This window comes from Oncorhynchus mykiss, chromosome 4 (genome assembly GCF_057628025.1).
Source record: "Oncorhynchus mykiss isolate SJ-2025 chromosome 4, ASM5762802v1, whole genome shotgun sequence".
NCBI classification, from domain to species: domain Eukaryota; kingdom Metazoa; phylum Chordata; class Actinopteri; order Salmoniformes; family Salmonidae; genus Oncorhynchus; species Oncorhynchus mykiss.
Window position 1 is genome coordinate 77895267 of NC_143025.1, and position 18312 is coordinate 77913578.

The following is an 18312-nucleotide window of genomic DNA, read 5'->3' on the forward strand; positions in this document are numbered from 1 at the left end:
CACTTTGAATACCGGGTTCTTCCTTTCGGCCTCGCTAACGCTCCAGCTGTCTTTCAGGCATTAGTCAATGATGTCCTGAGAGACATGCTGAACATCTTTGTTTTCGTTTACCTTGACGATATCCTGATTTTTTCACCGTCACTCCAGATTCATGTTCAGCACGTTCGACGTGTCCTCCAGCGCCTTTTAGAGAATTGTCTTTTTGTGAAGGCTGAGAAGTGCACTTTTCATGCCTCCTCCGTCACATTTCTCGGTTCTGTTATTTCCGCTGAAGGCATTAAGATGGATCCCGCTAAGGTCCAAGCTGTCATTGATTGGCCCGTCCCTAAGTCACGCGTCGAGCTGCAGCGCTTTCTCGGCTTCGCGAACTTCTATCGTCGTTTCATCCGTAATTTCGGTCAGGTGGCAGCTCCTCTCACAGCCCTTACTTCTGTCAAGACGTGCTTTAAGTGGTCCGTTTCCGCCCAGAGAGCTTTTGATCTCCTCAAGAATCGTTTTACATCCGCTCCTATCCTTGTTACACCTGACGTCTCTAGACAGTTCGTTGTCGAGGTTGACGCGTCAGAGGTGGGAGTGGGAGCCATCCTTTCTCAGCGCTCCCTCTCTGACGACAAGGTCCACCCATGCGCGTATTTTTCTCATCGCCTGTCGCCGTCGGAACGTAACTATGATGTGGGTAACCGCGAACTGCTCGCCATCCGGTTAGCCCTAGGCGAATGGCGACAGTGGTTGGAGGGGGCGACCGTTCCTTTTGTCGTTTGGACTGACCATAGGAACCTTGAGTACATCCGTTCTGCCAAACGACTTAATGCGCGTCAGGCGCGTTGGGCGCTGTTTTTCGCTCGTTTCGAGTTCGTGATTTCTTATCGTCCGGGCTCTAAGAACACCAAGCCTGATGCTTTGTCTCGTCTCTTCAGTTCTTCAGTAGCCTCCACTGACCCCGAGGGGATTCTCCCTGAGGGGCGTGTTGTCGGGTTGACTGTCTGGGGAATTGAGAGGCAGGTAAAGCAAGCACTCACTCAAACTCCGTCGCCGCGCGCTTGTCCTAGGAACCTTCTTTTCGTTCCCGTTCCTACTCGTCTGGCCGTTCTTCAGTGGGCTCACTCTGCCAAGTTAGCCGGCCACCCTGGCGTTCGGGGTACGCTTGCTTCCATTCGCCAGCGTTTCTGGTGGCCCACCCGGGAGCATGACACGCGTCGTTTCGTGGCTGCTTGTTCGGTCTGCGCGCAGACTAAGTCCGGTAACTCTCCTCCTGCCGGCCGTCTCAGGCCGCTTCCTATTCCCTCTCGACCGTGGTCTCACATCGCCTTAGATTTTGTCACCGGACTGCCTTCGTCAGCGGGGAAGACTGTTATTCTTACGGTTGTCGATAGGTTCTCTAAGGCGGCTCATTTCATTCCCCTTGCTAAGCTTCCTTCTGCTAAAGAGACGGCACAAATCATCATCGAGAATGTTTTCAGAATTCATGGCCTTCCGTCAGACGTCGTTTCGGACAGAGGTCCGCAATTCACGTCTCAATTTTGGAGGGAGTTTTGCCGTTTGATTGGGGCTTCCGTCAGTCTCTCTTCCGGCTTTCACCCCCAGTCTAACGGTCAAGCAGAACGGGCCAATCAGACTATTGGTCGCATCTTACGCAGTCTTTCTTTTCGCAACCCTGCGTCTTGGTCAGAACAGCTCCCCTGGGCAGAATACGCCCACAACTCGCTTCCTTCGTCTGCGACCGGGCTATCTCCTTTTCAGAGTAGCCTCGGGTACCAGCCTCCGTTGTTCTCATCTCAGTTCGCCGAGTCCAGCGTCCCCTCCGCTCAGGCTTGTGTCCAACGTTGCGAGCGCACCTGGAAGAGGGTCAGGTCTGCACTTTGCCGTTATAGGGCGCAGACTGTGAGAGCTGCTAATAAGCGTAGAACGAAGAGCCCTAGATATTGTCGCGGTCAGAGAGTTTGGCTCTCCACTCAGAACCTTCCCCTTAAGACGGCTTCTCGCAAGTTGACCCCGCGGTTCATTGGTCCATTCCGTATCTCTCAGGTCATTAATCCTGTCGCAGTGCGACTTCTTCTTCCGCGATATCTTCGTCGCGTCCACCCGGTCTTCCATGTCTCCTGTGTTAAGCCCGTTCTTCGCGCCCCCGCTCGTCTTCCCCCCCCCCCCCCCATCCTTGTCGAGGGCGCACCGTAACATCCCGTCTTGTTTCATTACCAAGGGCTGGTGGGTTTGCAGTTTACTGTTTTTTTCAACCAACAAAAGAATGATCTATTTCTAGATAACCTCAATAGATAACTACTTTCTCTGCAGACAATGATACCAACTAGTGAATGAAGCTCAGAGTGACTCCAGAACCCAGAGAGCTGTGTGGTCTGCTGGATTGGACTGAGAGGAGGGGATTACTTCCCTAGGGAGGCTTCTAGGGTGCTGGACACATTACTCTCTACCTGTCACAAGCTGTGCCAACACAAACACACACGCACATACACGCAAACACGCACGCACGCATGGATGCACACACACAGAAAGCAGGGATCAGATAAACCCTCTCTTTCTCCCCTTCTAATCCTCTCCTTGGGTAATTAAAGATAGTCACAGGTCACTGTGTGAGAGACCACCTTATCCTTCTATCTAAGGCATCTAAATACTAACAGCTTTTAGCTGGCAGTTTAGAGCACCACAGAGGGATGTTTTGGCAACAGTATGGACCCAAATGTGGCAATCAGGGACAGAGAACAATGTAGAAAATGTAGTTTATTTTGCATCAATTATATCATTACGTGTGTTATGACACATCCAGGTTGTGTGTTTCTGTAAATGAATGAATGAATAAAATAAATGAATGAACGAATGGGTCCCCAGATGAATAAATGAGCTTTGTCGTCAGCTTTGCCATCAGTATCAGATGTAATTGCCATTGTTAACCAAGAGAAAGAGGAAGATAACAGAATGAGAGACAGAAGTGAAGAAGGCCAGAGAGGAAGAGTTCCAAGACATTCAGAGCTTAAAGCATCAGCCAGTCAGCCAGCCAGCCAGTCAGTCAGCCTGTCAGTCAGCCAGTCAGTTAGCGAGTCAGCCAGTCTGTCGGCCAGCCAGACAGTCAGTCAGTGAGTCAGTCAGTCGGCCAGTCAGTCAGTAAGCCAGTAAGACAGACAGCCAGTAAACCAGTCAGTCAGTAAGCCTGTCAGCCAGCCAGTCAGTCAGCCAGCCAGTCAGTCAGGAGAAGGTATGTATGCTCCATCAGCTCCTACTGTATTTTAATTTTTAAATAGATGATCCAGTGGCTTATCCTTCATAAAATGTTATTGTCCTGGAAGCAGACAAAGATATCTTCTGATCTCAATGGGGTTTAATCTAGTGACATCTCAGCAAACAAAACAGGCCCATTGCTTTGGTCACAACACAACCATCCGCCCTACCCTCATCACTTAAGGGAAATAACTAGCTGTAATCAATGAGGGGTCTTCATATGGAGATGTCGCTAACATCAGGGCTGTTGAGTAAAGGCTACAGGCTTGTATACAGCTAACACCACACATCAATGATGGACCCCAGTTTCTCTTCCCCCTAACTGCACTATGCTGCTGGGGGCTGGTAACTGACAATGTCTACTCTATGAGAAATGGATGAGCTTGTTGGAACCCACGTGACGAGAGAAACAACTTCTCCGAAATGAAGTAGTGAAAACTCGTGCAAACCATCAATAAACACAGTGTTTCAGGGTTGACCTTGACCTGACTAGACTGAAACACTGCTACAGTTCATTTTCTCAGGCAATCAATTCATCTTTTCAAACTGAATGGGTTCAGCCTGGAGAAGACTATGGACTTGGTGCATCTTTGTCTTGTCCCTTTTCTCAGGACAAAGGACAGGAGAGGAGGGATACCAGTTCCAGCTAAGAGTAAAGTTCAGAGGTCAGCGCTGAGGGATCAGGACAGGACAGGCAGTCGCTACAGATCCTAATCCCCCAAATCTACCCAAAACAACACATTTTCCAGCTCATTGTCAATTAGTTTTAATCCAATAGTCAAACATGCTTAATCCAGGAATGAACACATGTTAATCAATCATCCATAGGGATCTGAGACGCAGGAAGTATCACCACTGTATTTACAATTGAGAACAGTATGACTACAGGCAGGTTCTACAATATTGGGTAGTACTCTGCCAATTTTGTCACATACAATTGTATTGTATTTTTCCTTATGCTGGCCACCCGAGTGTCACTAGAGGTTCTGGGTTAGGCTCTGTCGCACGGCTCTCGACCTTCGCCTCTCCCGTGTCCGTACGGGAGTTGCAGTGATGAGACAAGACTGTAACTACCAAGGATACCATGACTTTGGGGGTAAAAGTAAAACAATTAAATGTTTTTCCATATGCTACTGTGCAAGGCTGTAAATGTTTGCTGTGTTTGTGCGAGTGCATGTGTGTGTCAGTGACATGCGGTGAGGTTGGGGGCTGGGTAGGCACTGGCTATTATCAAAGCCCGATTTACTCACAAATAAACCTTGATGAAGCCCAAGTTCACCATACAATAGATAGCTTCAACAACCGGAGTGACATAGTGTCACGCCTACTCTCGTTCCCTCTCTCCAGCGCTCAACGTCGCCGGTCTACTAACCAACGGTCATGGCAACCATCGTTATGCACACCTGCTCCCCATCGTTATGCACACCTGGACTTCATCATTACCTTGATTACTTCCTCTTTATTTATCTCTCAGTAGCCTCAGTCTTGAGGCAGTATGGGTTTTGCTCACGTTCAGTACGCTTCTCCTGTTTTGTTTATCTGCTGATTCTCATTATTAAACTCACCTTCTGCACCTGCTTCCTGACTCCTAGTGTATACGTTACACATAGGCTACAAACCGAAATGTACTAACAATTTTCACCAAATGGCGCAGCGGTCTAAGGCACTGCATCTCAGTGCTAGAGGCGTCACTACAGATCCTGGTTCGATTCCAGGCTGTATCATAACCGGCCGTGATTGGGAGTCCCATAGGGCAGTGCACAATTGGCTCAGCGTCGTCCGGGTTAGGGTTTGGCCGGAAGAGGCCGTCATTGTAAATATGATTTTTTTCTTAACTGATTACCCTAGTTCAATAAAGGATACATTAAAACATGTCAAATTAAAATACCAATGTGGTCAAGATATACAAGCGATAGCCTCCGATGGGGGTATATTTCATATCATCCAACAAAAGGACAGACTACTTAACTCAGCTCAGACAGATCAATGTGGCATCCACAGCAGTGGCGGTCAGTGCTGTTGAACTTTTTTCCATGAGCATGGCCTTATTCATTATTTATATTCCATTCACCCAGTTCATTGTAACACCAATAGGTTTAGGCTACGACATGATACTCAAATTTGCCCTATACGCATCATGAGGTTGCTACAACCTAGCCTATGAATAAAAGCTGACAATGTAGGTGCACATAGGTCAAGAAACAAATTTGATGTGACATTCAATAACGCCTTGCGCACTCTTGCCATGTAGCTCATATAGGGTTTAATCATTTGTCTGTTTATCCCCGTTTTGTTCTGTTTGATTCAGTTTAAGAAAGTTTTTCAACAAAACGGCGGAATGAATACACCCCTGATCATGCGTAAACAGAGCTCATTCTCATAACAACCGTGTTGTATTCCTTCTCTTCCCTTCGCTTGTGGACTTCAATGCACAACAAAACAGCTGTATGTGACCAAGCGAAAAATATTTTCCAAGCCAAACCTCTACAAACAACCTACAATGTTGTCACCATATTAGCTAAAGTAACTAGCTAACATAGCATCCATCTGTTTTGAGCAGGGTGTTTCAGTAGGCTAAACTAGCTAGCTGCATTTGCTAGCTAAGTAAGTGAAACTGAAAGTGAAAAAAAAAACACGAAATGTTTGTGATTTATTTAGAATTCAAGGCACACTTAACCAGCATGGCTACCATAGAGTTCAGCAGGAATACGCCATCCCATCTGGTTTGGTCTTAGTGGGACTATCATTTGTTTTTCAACAGGACAATGACCCAAAACACACCTCCAGGCTGTGATGGGCTATTTGACCAAAAAGGAGAGTGATGGAATTCTGCATCAGATGACCTGGCCTCCACAATCCCCCGACCTCAACCCAATTGAGATGGATTGGGAAGATTCCGACTGCAGAGTGAAGGAAAATCAGCCAACAAGTGCTCAGCAGATGTGGGAACTCCTTCAAGACTGTTGGAAAAGCCTTCCAGATTAAGCTGGTTGAGAGAATGCATGTGTGCAAAGCTGTCATTTTTTTAAATTTTACTAGGCAAGTCAGTTAAGAACAAATTCTTATTTTCAATGATGGCCTAGGAACAGTGCATAACTGCCTTGTTCAGGGGCAGGATGACAGATTTTTACCTTGTCACCTACGGGATTCAATCTTGCAACCTTTCGGTTACAAATCCAACGCTCTAACCACTAGGCTACATGTCACCCATTTAAGAAAGGGTGGTTACTTTGAAGAATCTCAGATATAATTTTTTAACACTTTTTTTGTTACTACATGATTCCATATCTGTTATTTCTTACTTTTGATGTTGTCCCTATTCTACAATGTAGAAAATAGTAAAAAAAAGAATGGCAATTGTTTATATTATTTTTCTATTAAATTATCACAGGGTGAGCATTGCCTATCCTGCCTGTATGTGTGTGTGTGTGTGTGTGTGTGTTGGTGGGGGTGGGGGGGGGGGGGGGGGGGGGGGGTAATATAGATTAATATAGTCCATCCACACGTTGGCGCACTTCCTCTGGTTCGTTTTTGAACTGTTGCAGTTTATTAAAATTCTAAAAATGGGATTCAAGTTATTGTTCTCTATGATTAACAATGGAAAAATATAGGCCTAGTTCTGCATGAAATGAGAACCAACATTAGAAGAATGCATTACGATGAGTAGCCTATTTTCTGAAAGGAAAAGAAAACCTAAAGTTAGATATTTTGAAGCTGTCAAAATTAACAATGTTATATCACACGAACGAAAAAAAGTCTAGGCCTATAAGAAAATGTCATATTTGAGTTATTTTGTAAGAGTCAAAACACATTTAAAGGTTTAAAGGAGAATTTTGTCTGTGTAGCACCGCGAGTTTGGGCAGGCTACTGTAGGTGCAGGACTGGTTGAAAATGCACAGGAGGTGCTTTGGAATCGACATGATTGACAGCTCTGCGTTGGTGACATCACTGCACGACAAAAAGCCTCGTTGGGGAAGAGAAGGCACCAATCAATTGGACTGCTAGTGTGCTGCACTCAGGAGAGAGAGGTTAAGCTCCCACAGCCACACACTCACTATACAGTCTGATCTTCTACACCCGGTCTCTGCTAAACTTTATCTAAAAGTTCGCATTTGAAGATGTTCAACGACACTGCTTTATACTTAGATCCGTCCTGCCTACACCAGTCTGCTTCCTCCTCATAGATATAACTTTAGGCGATTTTTGTATTTTATTGACCAAGACGTCTCCAGATTCCCAGCTGCGGAGATATGTGCGAGAGAACGGGGTCGGAGCAGTGCACGGACTGTCTTTCGCCCGCAGAGGAAAAGCGTGGAATAAACACGAATTAATGTGGAATTTATTGGAGCCCAAAGCTGGAAGGACGACTGGACACAGCGCTTCCTTATCAGGTAAAACAAGTTAGAGGTATTCATTATTGAAGTCAATGACAACTTTTATATTTAGGGAAAAGTTGAGAAACTCTCATAAACTGTCCATCCGCTGAGTATTCTGGATCTAATAACCACGTTTCTTTTTTCCATGTTGTATTTATAAAAATGTTTTGCGGGAGGGGGTACATAAATTCCGAAACATACTGTACATACAAAAATTAATACTGGTAGTATCTTAAGGATATGTACTTTTGATGTAGACCTAGATGTGTTTTGATGTCTTGTCTGCGCAGTGGGGTACATATGGCCAGGATACGAACGTCAGATCTCACACCTGCGAGCCCCTTGAAGTAACTCTATCCCGCATGATTATAGTCATACATTGCCGTCAAAGCCTCACCAAATAGACGCTTGTAGCGCTATCTGACTGCTGCCACGACTGTATCTACTGGAACCTTTTTGATGCCTACATTCTGTCATGCTTTGTGTGTTCTATGGTCTACGTGGTATTTCCTTTATACACCCCCACCAAACGCTATCTCTTCTGTAATTGCAGACTTTTTGTCCTCCGTCTTCTCTCTGTCTTCTTCCAGTTTCTTTGATTTCTCCTTTCCTGTAGGCTACCACCCCCTTTTTGTTTGACAATTCTCTTTCATAACTTTCTCACCTTGATATTCTGGTGTTTTAGTTTTGCCGCTACAATGTTAAAAGATCAATCCCCTATTTCACTAAGCATAGCCCGCGGGGATGTTATTGCCAACCTTTATGTTCTTTACTTCAAAGTGACATGTCTTTTCTTTTACACATTGCTATTATATGGAAGAAGAAACAATTTATCGCAGCTGGGCTGGGAGGAATTTTACAGTGAACCTCCAATGTCTCTCCTGTCGATAGCTGTCTGTGTGCTGTGTCGGCGGCGCAAGTGTATTGACATAAACTGCTCTCCTCTCCTCGCAGGGACTAACTGACCATGGTCGCCGTGTTTCGTTCTCTCATGGTACTGCTGCTGGCTCAGGTGTTGCTGGGAGGCGCTGCGGGACTAATCCCCGAGGTTGGCCGGAGGAAGTACAGTGAGTCGGAGAAACAGAGCCCGGAGCAGTCGGAGAACTTTCTCAACGAGTTCGAGCTGCGGCTCCTCAATATGTTCGGACTTAAGCGGAGGCCGAACCCGAGCAGACAGGCTGTGGTGCCTCAGTACATGGTGGACCTGTACCGTATGCATTCGTTGAACGGAGACCACAGCATTAAACGGCCCCGGAGCATGGGGAGGCACGCAGAGAGAGCCGCCAGCAAGGCCAACACGATTAGAAGCTTTCACCACGAAGGTACGTATTAGTGGCATATTTCACCTGGCAAGGTAGAGCACCTCTGCTCCCTCAGACATGTCAACCCTGTATTTAAACATGACTCAGAGTGTGAAGAGGATTTTCAAAGCAATTACACTTTTTTTATGACAGGCCCACTCATATCCTAACAGAGTGACACGCGTCAGGGACACACACCCTTCACAAGTAGATCATAAAATAACAAAGGGTAATTTAACAATGTAACGAGTAAAACTCATTATCAGGGTTCGACAGAGAAGTACTTGATGTGTAACTTTGAAGTGTAAAGTAGCCTAATCCCTGAAATATTCAGTGATGCAACCCGTTACCCGGAACATTCCATTGACTGTGCTATAACAGGCATCAAAACATCAAGGGTGGTGGGTGGTATCACAAGGGTCATTTGTTTCTTAATAATTGATGGTGTTTGCGTGGGCCCTGAAAACAGTTTTTCCAGACACGCACCACAGGAGAGGGATAAAGAAAGGGCGGTGTGCGTACGCAAGTGATAGTCATCGCCCTGCTGCTACTTCAATAACACACGACATGACATTACACTACACTGTCTACACACGCATTATGACAGAGGCCACTGTGGCAGACATAGCTCCGTCTCATTTTTAGACAGGACTAGTCAGTTCATTACTCATTCTGGTTTTGGGGGTGCGCGTTATCCTTTTCCATTCGCTTTCTCAATGCGCACTCTTTATGCGCAATTACGCACGTTCAAATAATAGAACCACGTAATTAGGCGTACATACTTATTATGTAGCTACATATGCGTCGCGGACTGCGTGATTTTACATTAAAGCTACACATTTATATACCTCAGAAACACATGCAGACCAGATTATTGTTTCAGTTTGGGCTAATTGGTCTAAATGCTCAAATAAATATGAGGTTATTGGTATTGTATCTGTACTATGTTGTATAATAGCAGTGGGTAGAGAGGTAGGCATGTGCTCAGAGGATGTCTAACCCTCTAGTCTAGTGTTACAAGGAAAATAGTTCATTTGGGCACTACATTTACAATGCTGCAACAAAACACACCAGAACAGTTAGTAATGAAACATGAAAACCAAATATTGAAACTTAAAAAAAAAACGTTTTCCCTCATGCTTTTTGTACAGTCTATCTGATAGTACCTGTCTTTGGCTCTAGCTCCAGTAGTGTACGGTACATGCCCAATGTGTCCATGGGATGGCCTTCTACACAGACTCCTGAGTGTTGCACTGCACAAGGAAGTTTCCACCCAGTGAATGACTCATTGGAGTGGTTGGGTCAGGATGGGTGGCTGGTTGGTAGTTCTCCTCTCCTGAGGCCTGGTAGGGATGACACCCAGTGGACTAACTGACACACTACAAACACCACTGACACTACAAACACCACTGACACTAAAAACACCACTGAAACACTAAAAACACCACTGACACACTACAAACATCACTGGCACTACAAACACCACATAAATACTACAAACACCACTGACACACTACAAAACCACACAGGTAGGAGGCATGGTGACGGGGACTGAGACCACTCACTCCACTAGTGTAAACCTCCGCTTGACCTTAATTGTAGCCATTTGGGATACATTTCAGCCATGTTCAGTTCTTTACCGTTTTCATCCAATGCTCCAGCGCAGCACGGTTTGGGGTATTTTGATTGTTCCTATGGTAGAGGTAGGAAGAGTGGGGGGTCCTATATGTTTAATATCCGTGTAGCTACACATGTAAACCATAATGTCAAAGCCTGAAGCCTTATCCATTCTTCACATCTGTTCCGTGATATTCATTTCAGAGAGGCAATTCATTTCTGTAATATCGGTTTTCAATTGTATTTAGTTATTTTTGCCAAACAGAACATTTCCAGACCTAACTCAGTAACCGGCTGCCAAAGACAGCAGAGATGAAGGACCTGATATTAGCCGTTATCTTTTGTTTTGGCCCACAGAGAGCCAAGAAATTAGGAATGTTGATACACTCATATCTGTGCTTCACAACTCTTAGACAAGCCCCAACATGTTGTTCACACAGTGCATGCAGTACCTCCTTCACTCACACAGCAGGGTTCTGGATAGAGAGAGAGAGAGGGAGACAGGGGAGGGGGGAGAGAAAAGAGAGAAAGACTTGGAGCTAAAGAGAGAGAGAGGGGGATTTGGGGTGCGGAGAGAGATAGAGAGAGAGCGAAGGGGAGAGAGGGATTTTGGAGTGAGTGGGCGAAAGAGAGAAGGAGAGAAGGGGTTTGAAGGAGAGAAATAGAGAGAAGGGGTTTTCCCACATCAATAAGGATTGATGGGTCTAATTGAGGTCTTTGTGCTTCTGGAGAGAGATTTAGGATGAGGGGGTGGAATTTCCTAAATGCCTCCTTTGAAAACGCCCTGAGTTCAAAGTTAGTGTTTATTTTACCACTCCAAACAGATAACAAGCATGTCTTTGTGCCATCTGTAAAACACTTAAAGGTAAATGTAAAAAGTTTGACTACAATCGAGAAAATATAAGTGCTGACATTGACATATGTATCCAAAATTTGTTTTACACACTAATGTTAGTCATTCTTCTCAATCAGGCCAAATATGCACATAGGAATAAAATGTGTATCTATAGACTGCAACAAAAAGGTGTAAAAAACATAAAGATAAATGAGCCATACAGATAAATGAGCCATACTTCCCTATGGCCCGTAATTATGTCATAATAATCTAGCTTTGATGATTCCATGATGGACGGCAATTCCTTTTTCCACACATTCAATAATAACAGCACTCCATCTTGTAGCAGCCACATCCTAAAGGGCAGCACATTCTCCATGGCATTTAGTGGCCTCGCATGCATAATGGTTAGATGCTATCACTGGTCTTTGCTAGATCTTATCAACATTGGAGCACCACTGCTTTGATGTCATGACATTTACTCTGATGAAATCTATGAATCTGACCATATTGCAGCTGGATGGTTATAACTGTTAGCTTTTGCCTCCACTGGATTTAGTGAGTGTGTGTATGATGACATGAATGACAACAATGTCTCTGTGGAAAGAATACCAGTTTGTCAGGACAGTAAACCTTTGTCAATCTTCTTCCCTGTTCCTGTATAATCTATAAAGACATACATGTTTGCCTCTACATTTTTTTTTACATTGCAGCATGCTCTCCGTGTGAGCACTGTATCTACCATTAGTGGCTGTCCTCCATTGCCAGTAACTTTCTCCACGGAGTTACTCTACCACCTTTATCAACACAACCTTTGCAGTAAAAAAACAAAACATGTCCTGATCTTAGACATAAATGTCTATGTCAACATCATCCACTGACCCTAGCTCTCTCCTTCTCCTCTCTTGTAGAGTCCATGGAGGCTCTGGCCAGTCTGAAGGGCAGGACAACCCAGCAGTTCTTCTTCAACCTCACCTCCATCCCTGGAGAAGAGCTTATCACCTCTGCAGAGCTCCGGGTATACAGGGACCAGGTCCTGGGGGCCACAGCAGCTCCCACCAGTAACACCAGTCACAACAGCAGTAACAGCTCCAGGACCAGTGCTGGTGGCTTCCATCGTATCAACGTGTACGAGGTGTTTGGAGGCCCTGCGTCTCCCCGTGGGGAACCCCTGACACGCCTCTTGGACACGCGGCTGGTGCAGGACTCTCTGAGCCGCTGGGAGAGCTTTGATGTCAGCCCCGCCGTGTCACAGTGGACCTCCGGGGGGCGCCACAACCACGGCTTCCTGGTTGAGATGCTCCACCCAGACACCCTGGAGGGCGAAGAGGGCCAAAGACAGAGACGACACGTCAGGGTAAGCCGCTCCCTCCACGGGGACCAGGACTCATGGCCCCAGGCTCGCCCCCTGCTGGTGACCTATGGTCATGACAGGCAGGGGAATGCGGTGCTACACAGGGACAAGAGACAGGCAGCAGGCCACAGGAAACAGAGGAAGAAGCACCAACACAAGGCCAACTGCCGCAGACATGCCCTCTACGTGGACTTCAGCGACGTGGGCTGGAATGAGTGGATAGTTGCACCCCCTGGCTACCATGCCTTCTACTGCCACGGGGAGTGCCCCTTCCCATTGGCCGACCACCTCAACTCCACCAACCACGCCATCGTTCAGACGCTGGTCAACTCTGTGAACTCCAACATCCCCCGGGCGTGCTGCGTGCCCACAGAGCTCAGCCCCATATCACTGCTCTATCTGGACGAGTATGAGAAGGTCATCCTCAAAAACTACCAGGATATGGTGGTGGAGGGGTGTGGCTGCCGGTGAGACACACCGAGACAGAAGGGTGGAGCGATGCAGAGACTCAGAAAGAGAGAGAGAGGGAGGTTATATGGACACCCGGTTTCCCAATGAAGACGTTTTATTTATATGACAGAAAAGACACAAACATAGCTATTTTGGAAGAAGATTAAAAAACAAATATATATGAATATATTTATGTCTACTTAAAGTTGGGAAAAAAAATAAATATTTTACTCAGAGGAATAATCCTTTACTGGTTTTGAAAATGTATTTCTGATGTACACTTTTCGAAATGGGTGCAATACCACATGAAGTACAATGCTCAGATTTTTATTTGTATTTATTTCTATTATAACCACTTTATTTGTAAATAAATAATGTGTATTTATCATGAGAAAACACTTTGGTTGCTCCAATTGTCCACACTTGTCCAGCTGACTTCCCAATTTGTGTTTAAAAGCATTCAAATCAAACTAAGGATGTCACGGGGTCAAAAGTAGCAGAACCTCTCCCACATAAATTAGCCGCAAAATAACAGAGAAGACAAGGTTAAAAGCTAACTCTCTAACAGTGGATGCCAAGATGAAGCATTTACACCTCTTATGATAAACGTACAGTAACTGGAGCCTGGCGGTGTGTTTTGAAAGGGTCAGTGTAAGTGATGTAATGGTCTGCAGTGGGGTACAGAATCACAGAAGGGTCCAAGGCTGCTACATCTATACAGATGTTATAAGGTCTCTGGGGAGGACTGGGAAAACACAGCGAGATGTTTTCCTCCAGTAGGTTTACATGGCATTGCACAGATCCCTGGGAAGGAAACCAGAGGTAAAAATTAACCCCTGGGAATAGTTCATTTTCTTAACTTGAGAGAGAGAAATAGAGAAAGAGAGAGAGGGGGGAAGTAGGGAGAGAGAGAAAGAAAACCAACAAGCTGAGTTGTGTGTCAGTGTGTGAGGGATTTGTATTGTGTCTGTGTTGGGCTGTGCTGTGCTATGCTGGGCTATGCTGTGAGTTTGTTGACTGCGATTTGAGACATGACAGGCTGCAAGCTATCAGACAGACACAATGGGCCCTCAGCAAGACACAAGGACTACAGCTGCTTTAATTAATAAAGACAAACAAACAAACACACAGACACAGGTGTCCCTGCTCCATATGCACATGCTCAGGCACATTGTCCCGCTTTTGGCTGCCTTCTTCTGTTGTGGTTTTGTCAACAGTGGGAATAGTTCTGTTAAGCTCCGTAATACCTGGTTCTAACTTGCGTCCTTTGTCCTGATCTTGTCCACATTCTGATTGTGCCCACATTTTTTGACAATAAAAAAACGGATCTGATTGTGATCAGAGGTAGTCAGACACGTCTAGATATCTTACAAGTGTAAATCAATCTGGACAGTGAAACTATTTAAATTATCATTATTCCACCCTCTAAATTCATTGACAGGTGGCACCATTGACTGATTACATCAATATGTGTCTAACAATAGATAGATAAATATGATTTTGAAAGAAAAGCTGTGAAATAATTTCCATAAAGGAAGGGACCAGGAAGTATGGCCACAATGCAGATACAATGGACGGATAACAGACACATTTTAATACTATATGTAGACACATTTCTGTAAAGGTTGGCACAATAAGAATATAGACAAGATCAGGACAAAGGACCCATGTTAGCACCAGGTATAAACGGGGCTTTAGAATGAATGAACACTAACGAACAACACTCCAAGTGACAAGCAACAGGGGATTAATGCTCATATTTTATTCATATGGACAGATAATGGCAGGATGGGATGGCAAAAACAAAACATATCACATGTCCAAGACAGAGCACAGACATAAAGGTTAGAATTAATATCTTAATACTTTTATTGTTCTCAGAGAAGTAAAGCAATCACTAGCCTACATGGAGTGACTCGGAATAGTCCTAAAAGAGACAGATGAAATACATACCGGAGCCACACTGGCGGGGTAGATAATGAGAGAGTGAGAAAACGAGAGAGCGAGAGAGAACGAGAGAGGAAAGGTTGTGGAGTTTGACAGACTGTTTTCTGCTGTGTTTGCATTAGACAGAGTTTGGAACGGAACACAAGGCAGCTCAAGAAGCTCTAAATATAATGTTTTTTATACGAGCGCACATTGGAACCATGGAATGTTGGTTTTAAACTCAGACACATGCATGCACTCACTTGCAGAGAGCAACCCAACATGGTTGTTTTTTCAATCAGCAAAGACTTTTCTGGTAGGCTTTTTCTTGTGGGGAAACAATCCATTTTAACAAATATATGCTTTCAACTCAAGTTCATCTATCGTTTAATAGTACCGGAGTTCCATTTCCAAACGGCTGTATAATGGTGAAATGTCTTATCCTTAAGCCCCTAAGTCCTAAGATAACAACTTTCACTCAGTCTCTGATGTTTTGCCATTGTGTATATTGAGAAGTCATTGTGCAACAGACAGATGTTATTTTTATTTTTTTAACCTTTATTTAAGCAGGGAGTCACCATTGAGACCAGTCTCTTTTTCACAAGGGAGTCCTGCATATACAATTTCATGAGACAAAAACAAAAATCTAATACAATATAAAACAAGTAAAATACAGCAAAACACAAATATTTAAGAAAAACTATTACATTCCTCAGTAAAAAGATGACCTAATGCCTAATCTTACCCAGCACCCACCTGGGTGATGCAACAAGCAGCCATTTTGTGCTAGAGCAGTTCCGGTCCATCAGTTTCAATCCCCTGGCCTACACATGTTATTTTATTTTACCTTGCATCCGTTCCCCCGAGAGTTCTCATCTGGTGTCCATTTCTGTAGTGTAGACCCCAACCACAGAACTCAGAGCAGCACATGGTCCCCCCCTATAGCCCTGCCAGTAGCACCACCCGTATGCCTGCCTGCCTGCCTGCCTGCCTGCCTGCCTGCCTGCCTGCCTGCCTGCCTGCCTGCCTGCCTCCCTGTCTGTCTGCCTGCCTGCCTCCCTGCCTGCCTGCCTGCCTGCCTGCCTGCCTGCCTGCCTGCCTGCCTGCCTGCCTGCCTGCCTCCCTGTCTGTCTGTCTGACTGCCTGCCTCCCTGTCTGTCTGCCTGCCTGCCTCCCTGCCTGCCTGCCTGCCTGCCTGCCTGCCTGCCTGTCTGTCTGTCTGTCTGTCTGTCTGTCTGTCTGTCTGTCTGTCTGTCTGTCTGTCTGTCTGTCTGTCTGTCTGCCAGCCTGCCTGCCTGCCTGCCTGCCTGCCTGCCTGCCTGCCTGCCTGCCTGCCTGCCTCCCTGTCTGTCTGCCTGCCTGCCTGCCTGCCTGCCTGCCTGCCTGCCTCCCTCCCTGTTTGCCTGCCAGTCTGCCTTTCAGCCTGTCTGCCTGCCTTTTATACCTGCCCGCCTCCCTCCCTCTCCCCTCTCCCCTCCCTCTCTGCCTCCCTCCCTACCTTGCCACAGCGCACCATTTTAATGGACTTCAGGAGGAAGTCACTTCGCTGACAAAGTTAATGAAAATGTGATGAAAATCAACTAAATGTTCAACAGTAAAACTTTACACCCCCCCCAAAAAAAACTGAACTGCCAACACTTTTAGGTCCGAAGAGGGGGTTGGAAGAAAATGCCTGTGTTAAAACAATGTTAGATTTAATGGTTTGCCTTTATAGCTCCAGTCTATAAACCTTTCATTGGATTGGGGGGAAATACTGCTCCCAGGGTGGGGGACACGTGTGGTGTACTCCTGAATGTTGCCCCCCTTGCCCCCTAATCCAACTCCACTTGGTTCCGGTACTCTGTGTCAGCCAGTGTTTCTCACCCCCCAGGGGCTCGCTTTAGGGCCAGGTTTATATCAGCAACCCCCCCCCCCTTCCACCCCACCTCCTCCCCTTCCTCTCCTAGGGGACCAAGGTTAGAGGTCACAGTAATGATCTACTATGACTCACTTCTACCACAGCTCTGACTAGCAGACTTGTCACTTTGCCATAAGCTGTTTGTGACAATGCAGAGTGAAACTCCTCAGTTCTATTAGGGTAGACTACCATGAGCACTGCACACTGTCAGATAAGACTGTGTGTGTATATTTCTGTTATGCCCATGTATTATGGTTTAGCTAAAAACAACTGTGAGATATGCTGTGTGAGATATGCTTGGTTTAAAGGGGTCCTCCTTCACCTGCTACACAGGCCTCAAACTAAATCCCTCTCCAAACTCAAAGCTGGTTATTTTCTTCCTTTTCTGAGCATCTGGTAAATAAGTTAAAGGTGTGCTTCTCTGTTTTTGTTTACACACAACAGAACGGCTGCAGAACTGATGAGAATAACATAGAGAGAGCGGGAGAGAGGGACTCTCCCTCTCTAACTGGCATGGCAGGCCCATTCGTTTAGCTGTGTGCAAACCACACCAAAAGTATCTGCAGCCCCAACAACCAAAATCATAAGGGTTCTGAAATCAGATTTCCAGATTTCTGGCGGTGCTGTATTTGGAAAGTGTGCGGCGTGCCGTGCACCTTTGATGAAGTGCTCCGTCCGTCGCTATGGGAGATCTCGGCCCCGGCCTCTCGCCAGGCAGGGTGGGGCGCTTGTGACTCTTTCTTTCTTCTTCTTTTTGTCTTTTTTTCTTCATGTGCTGCACGCTAATTTTAGAGGTGGTGCACTGCACATGGTGTTTCTTCTGTTTTCCCAGAAGCATCAGTGAGATGACGTCCAGCGTAGCTGAAACTGTGGCATCTGTGCTGCAGCTCTGAACACATCAAACAGGCCCTCGTTTGTCCACACAGTCAACAGGAGAAACTAATATGGAAATGGATTTTCCAGAATGACTGGGAGAGATGATAGTACTTATTCTTATATAGTATTTTATTCCATTGTGTGTGTGCGTGTTCATGGTTTTACTATCCTTGTGGGGGCCAGAAGTCCTAACAAGGATAGCAAAAAAACAAGTGAACATTTTAACAAGGAAAAAGGCTATTTTAGGCTTAGGGGTTAGCTATAGGGTTAAGGTTACAATTAGGGTTAAGGGTTAGGTTTGGGTTTGGGTTTGAGGTTAAGGTTAGGGTTAGGTTTAGGGTTACATTTAGGGTTAGATTTAGGTTTAGGGTTAGGGGTTAGGTTTAGGTTTAGATTTAGGGTTAGGGGTTAGGTTTAGGTTTAGGTTTAGGGTTAGGGGTTAGGTTTAG

General features: G+C 45.6%; 1 protein-coding gene across 1 annotated transcript; it reads left to right on the forward strand.

The window, feature by feature from the left end:
- Positions 1 to 7201: 7201 nt before the first annotated feature.
- On the forward strand, positions 7202 to 13560 carry LOC110522446 (bone morphogenetic protein 2). The gene is made up of 3 exons (XM_021600839.3): positions 7202 to 7622; positions 8562 to 8929; positions 12272 to 13560. Exons 2-3 carry the CDS (start codon positions 8575 to 8577, stop codon positions 13183 to 13185), a joined length of 1269 nt encoding a protein of 422 aa, XP_021456514.1. The 5' UTR covers positions 7202 to 7622; positions 8562 to 8574; the 3' UTR covers positions 13186 to 13560.
- The last annotated feature ends 4752 nt before the right edge of the window (positions 13561 to 18312 follow it).

Coding starts and splice junctions, on each gene's coding strand:
- LOC110522446 (XM_021600839.3), top strand. CDS start 8,575: ATGGTCGCCGTGTTTCGTTCTCTCATGGTACTGCTGCTGGCTCAGGTG. Junction 8,930..12,271: donor TAGAAGCTTTCACCACGAAG/GTACGTATTAGT, acceptor CCTCTCTTGTAG/AGTCCATGGAGGCTCTGGCC.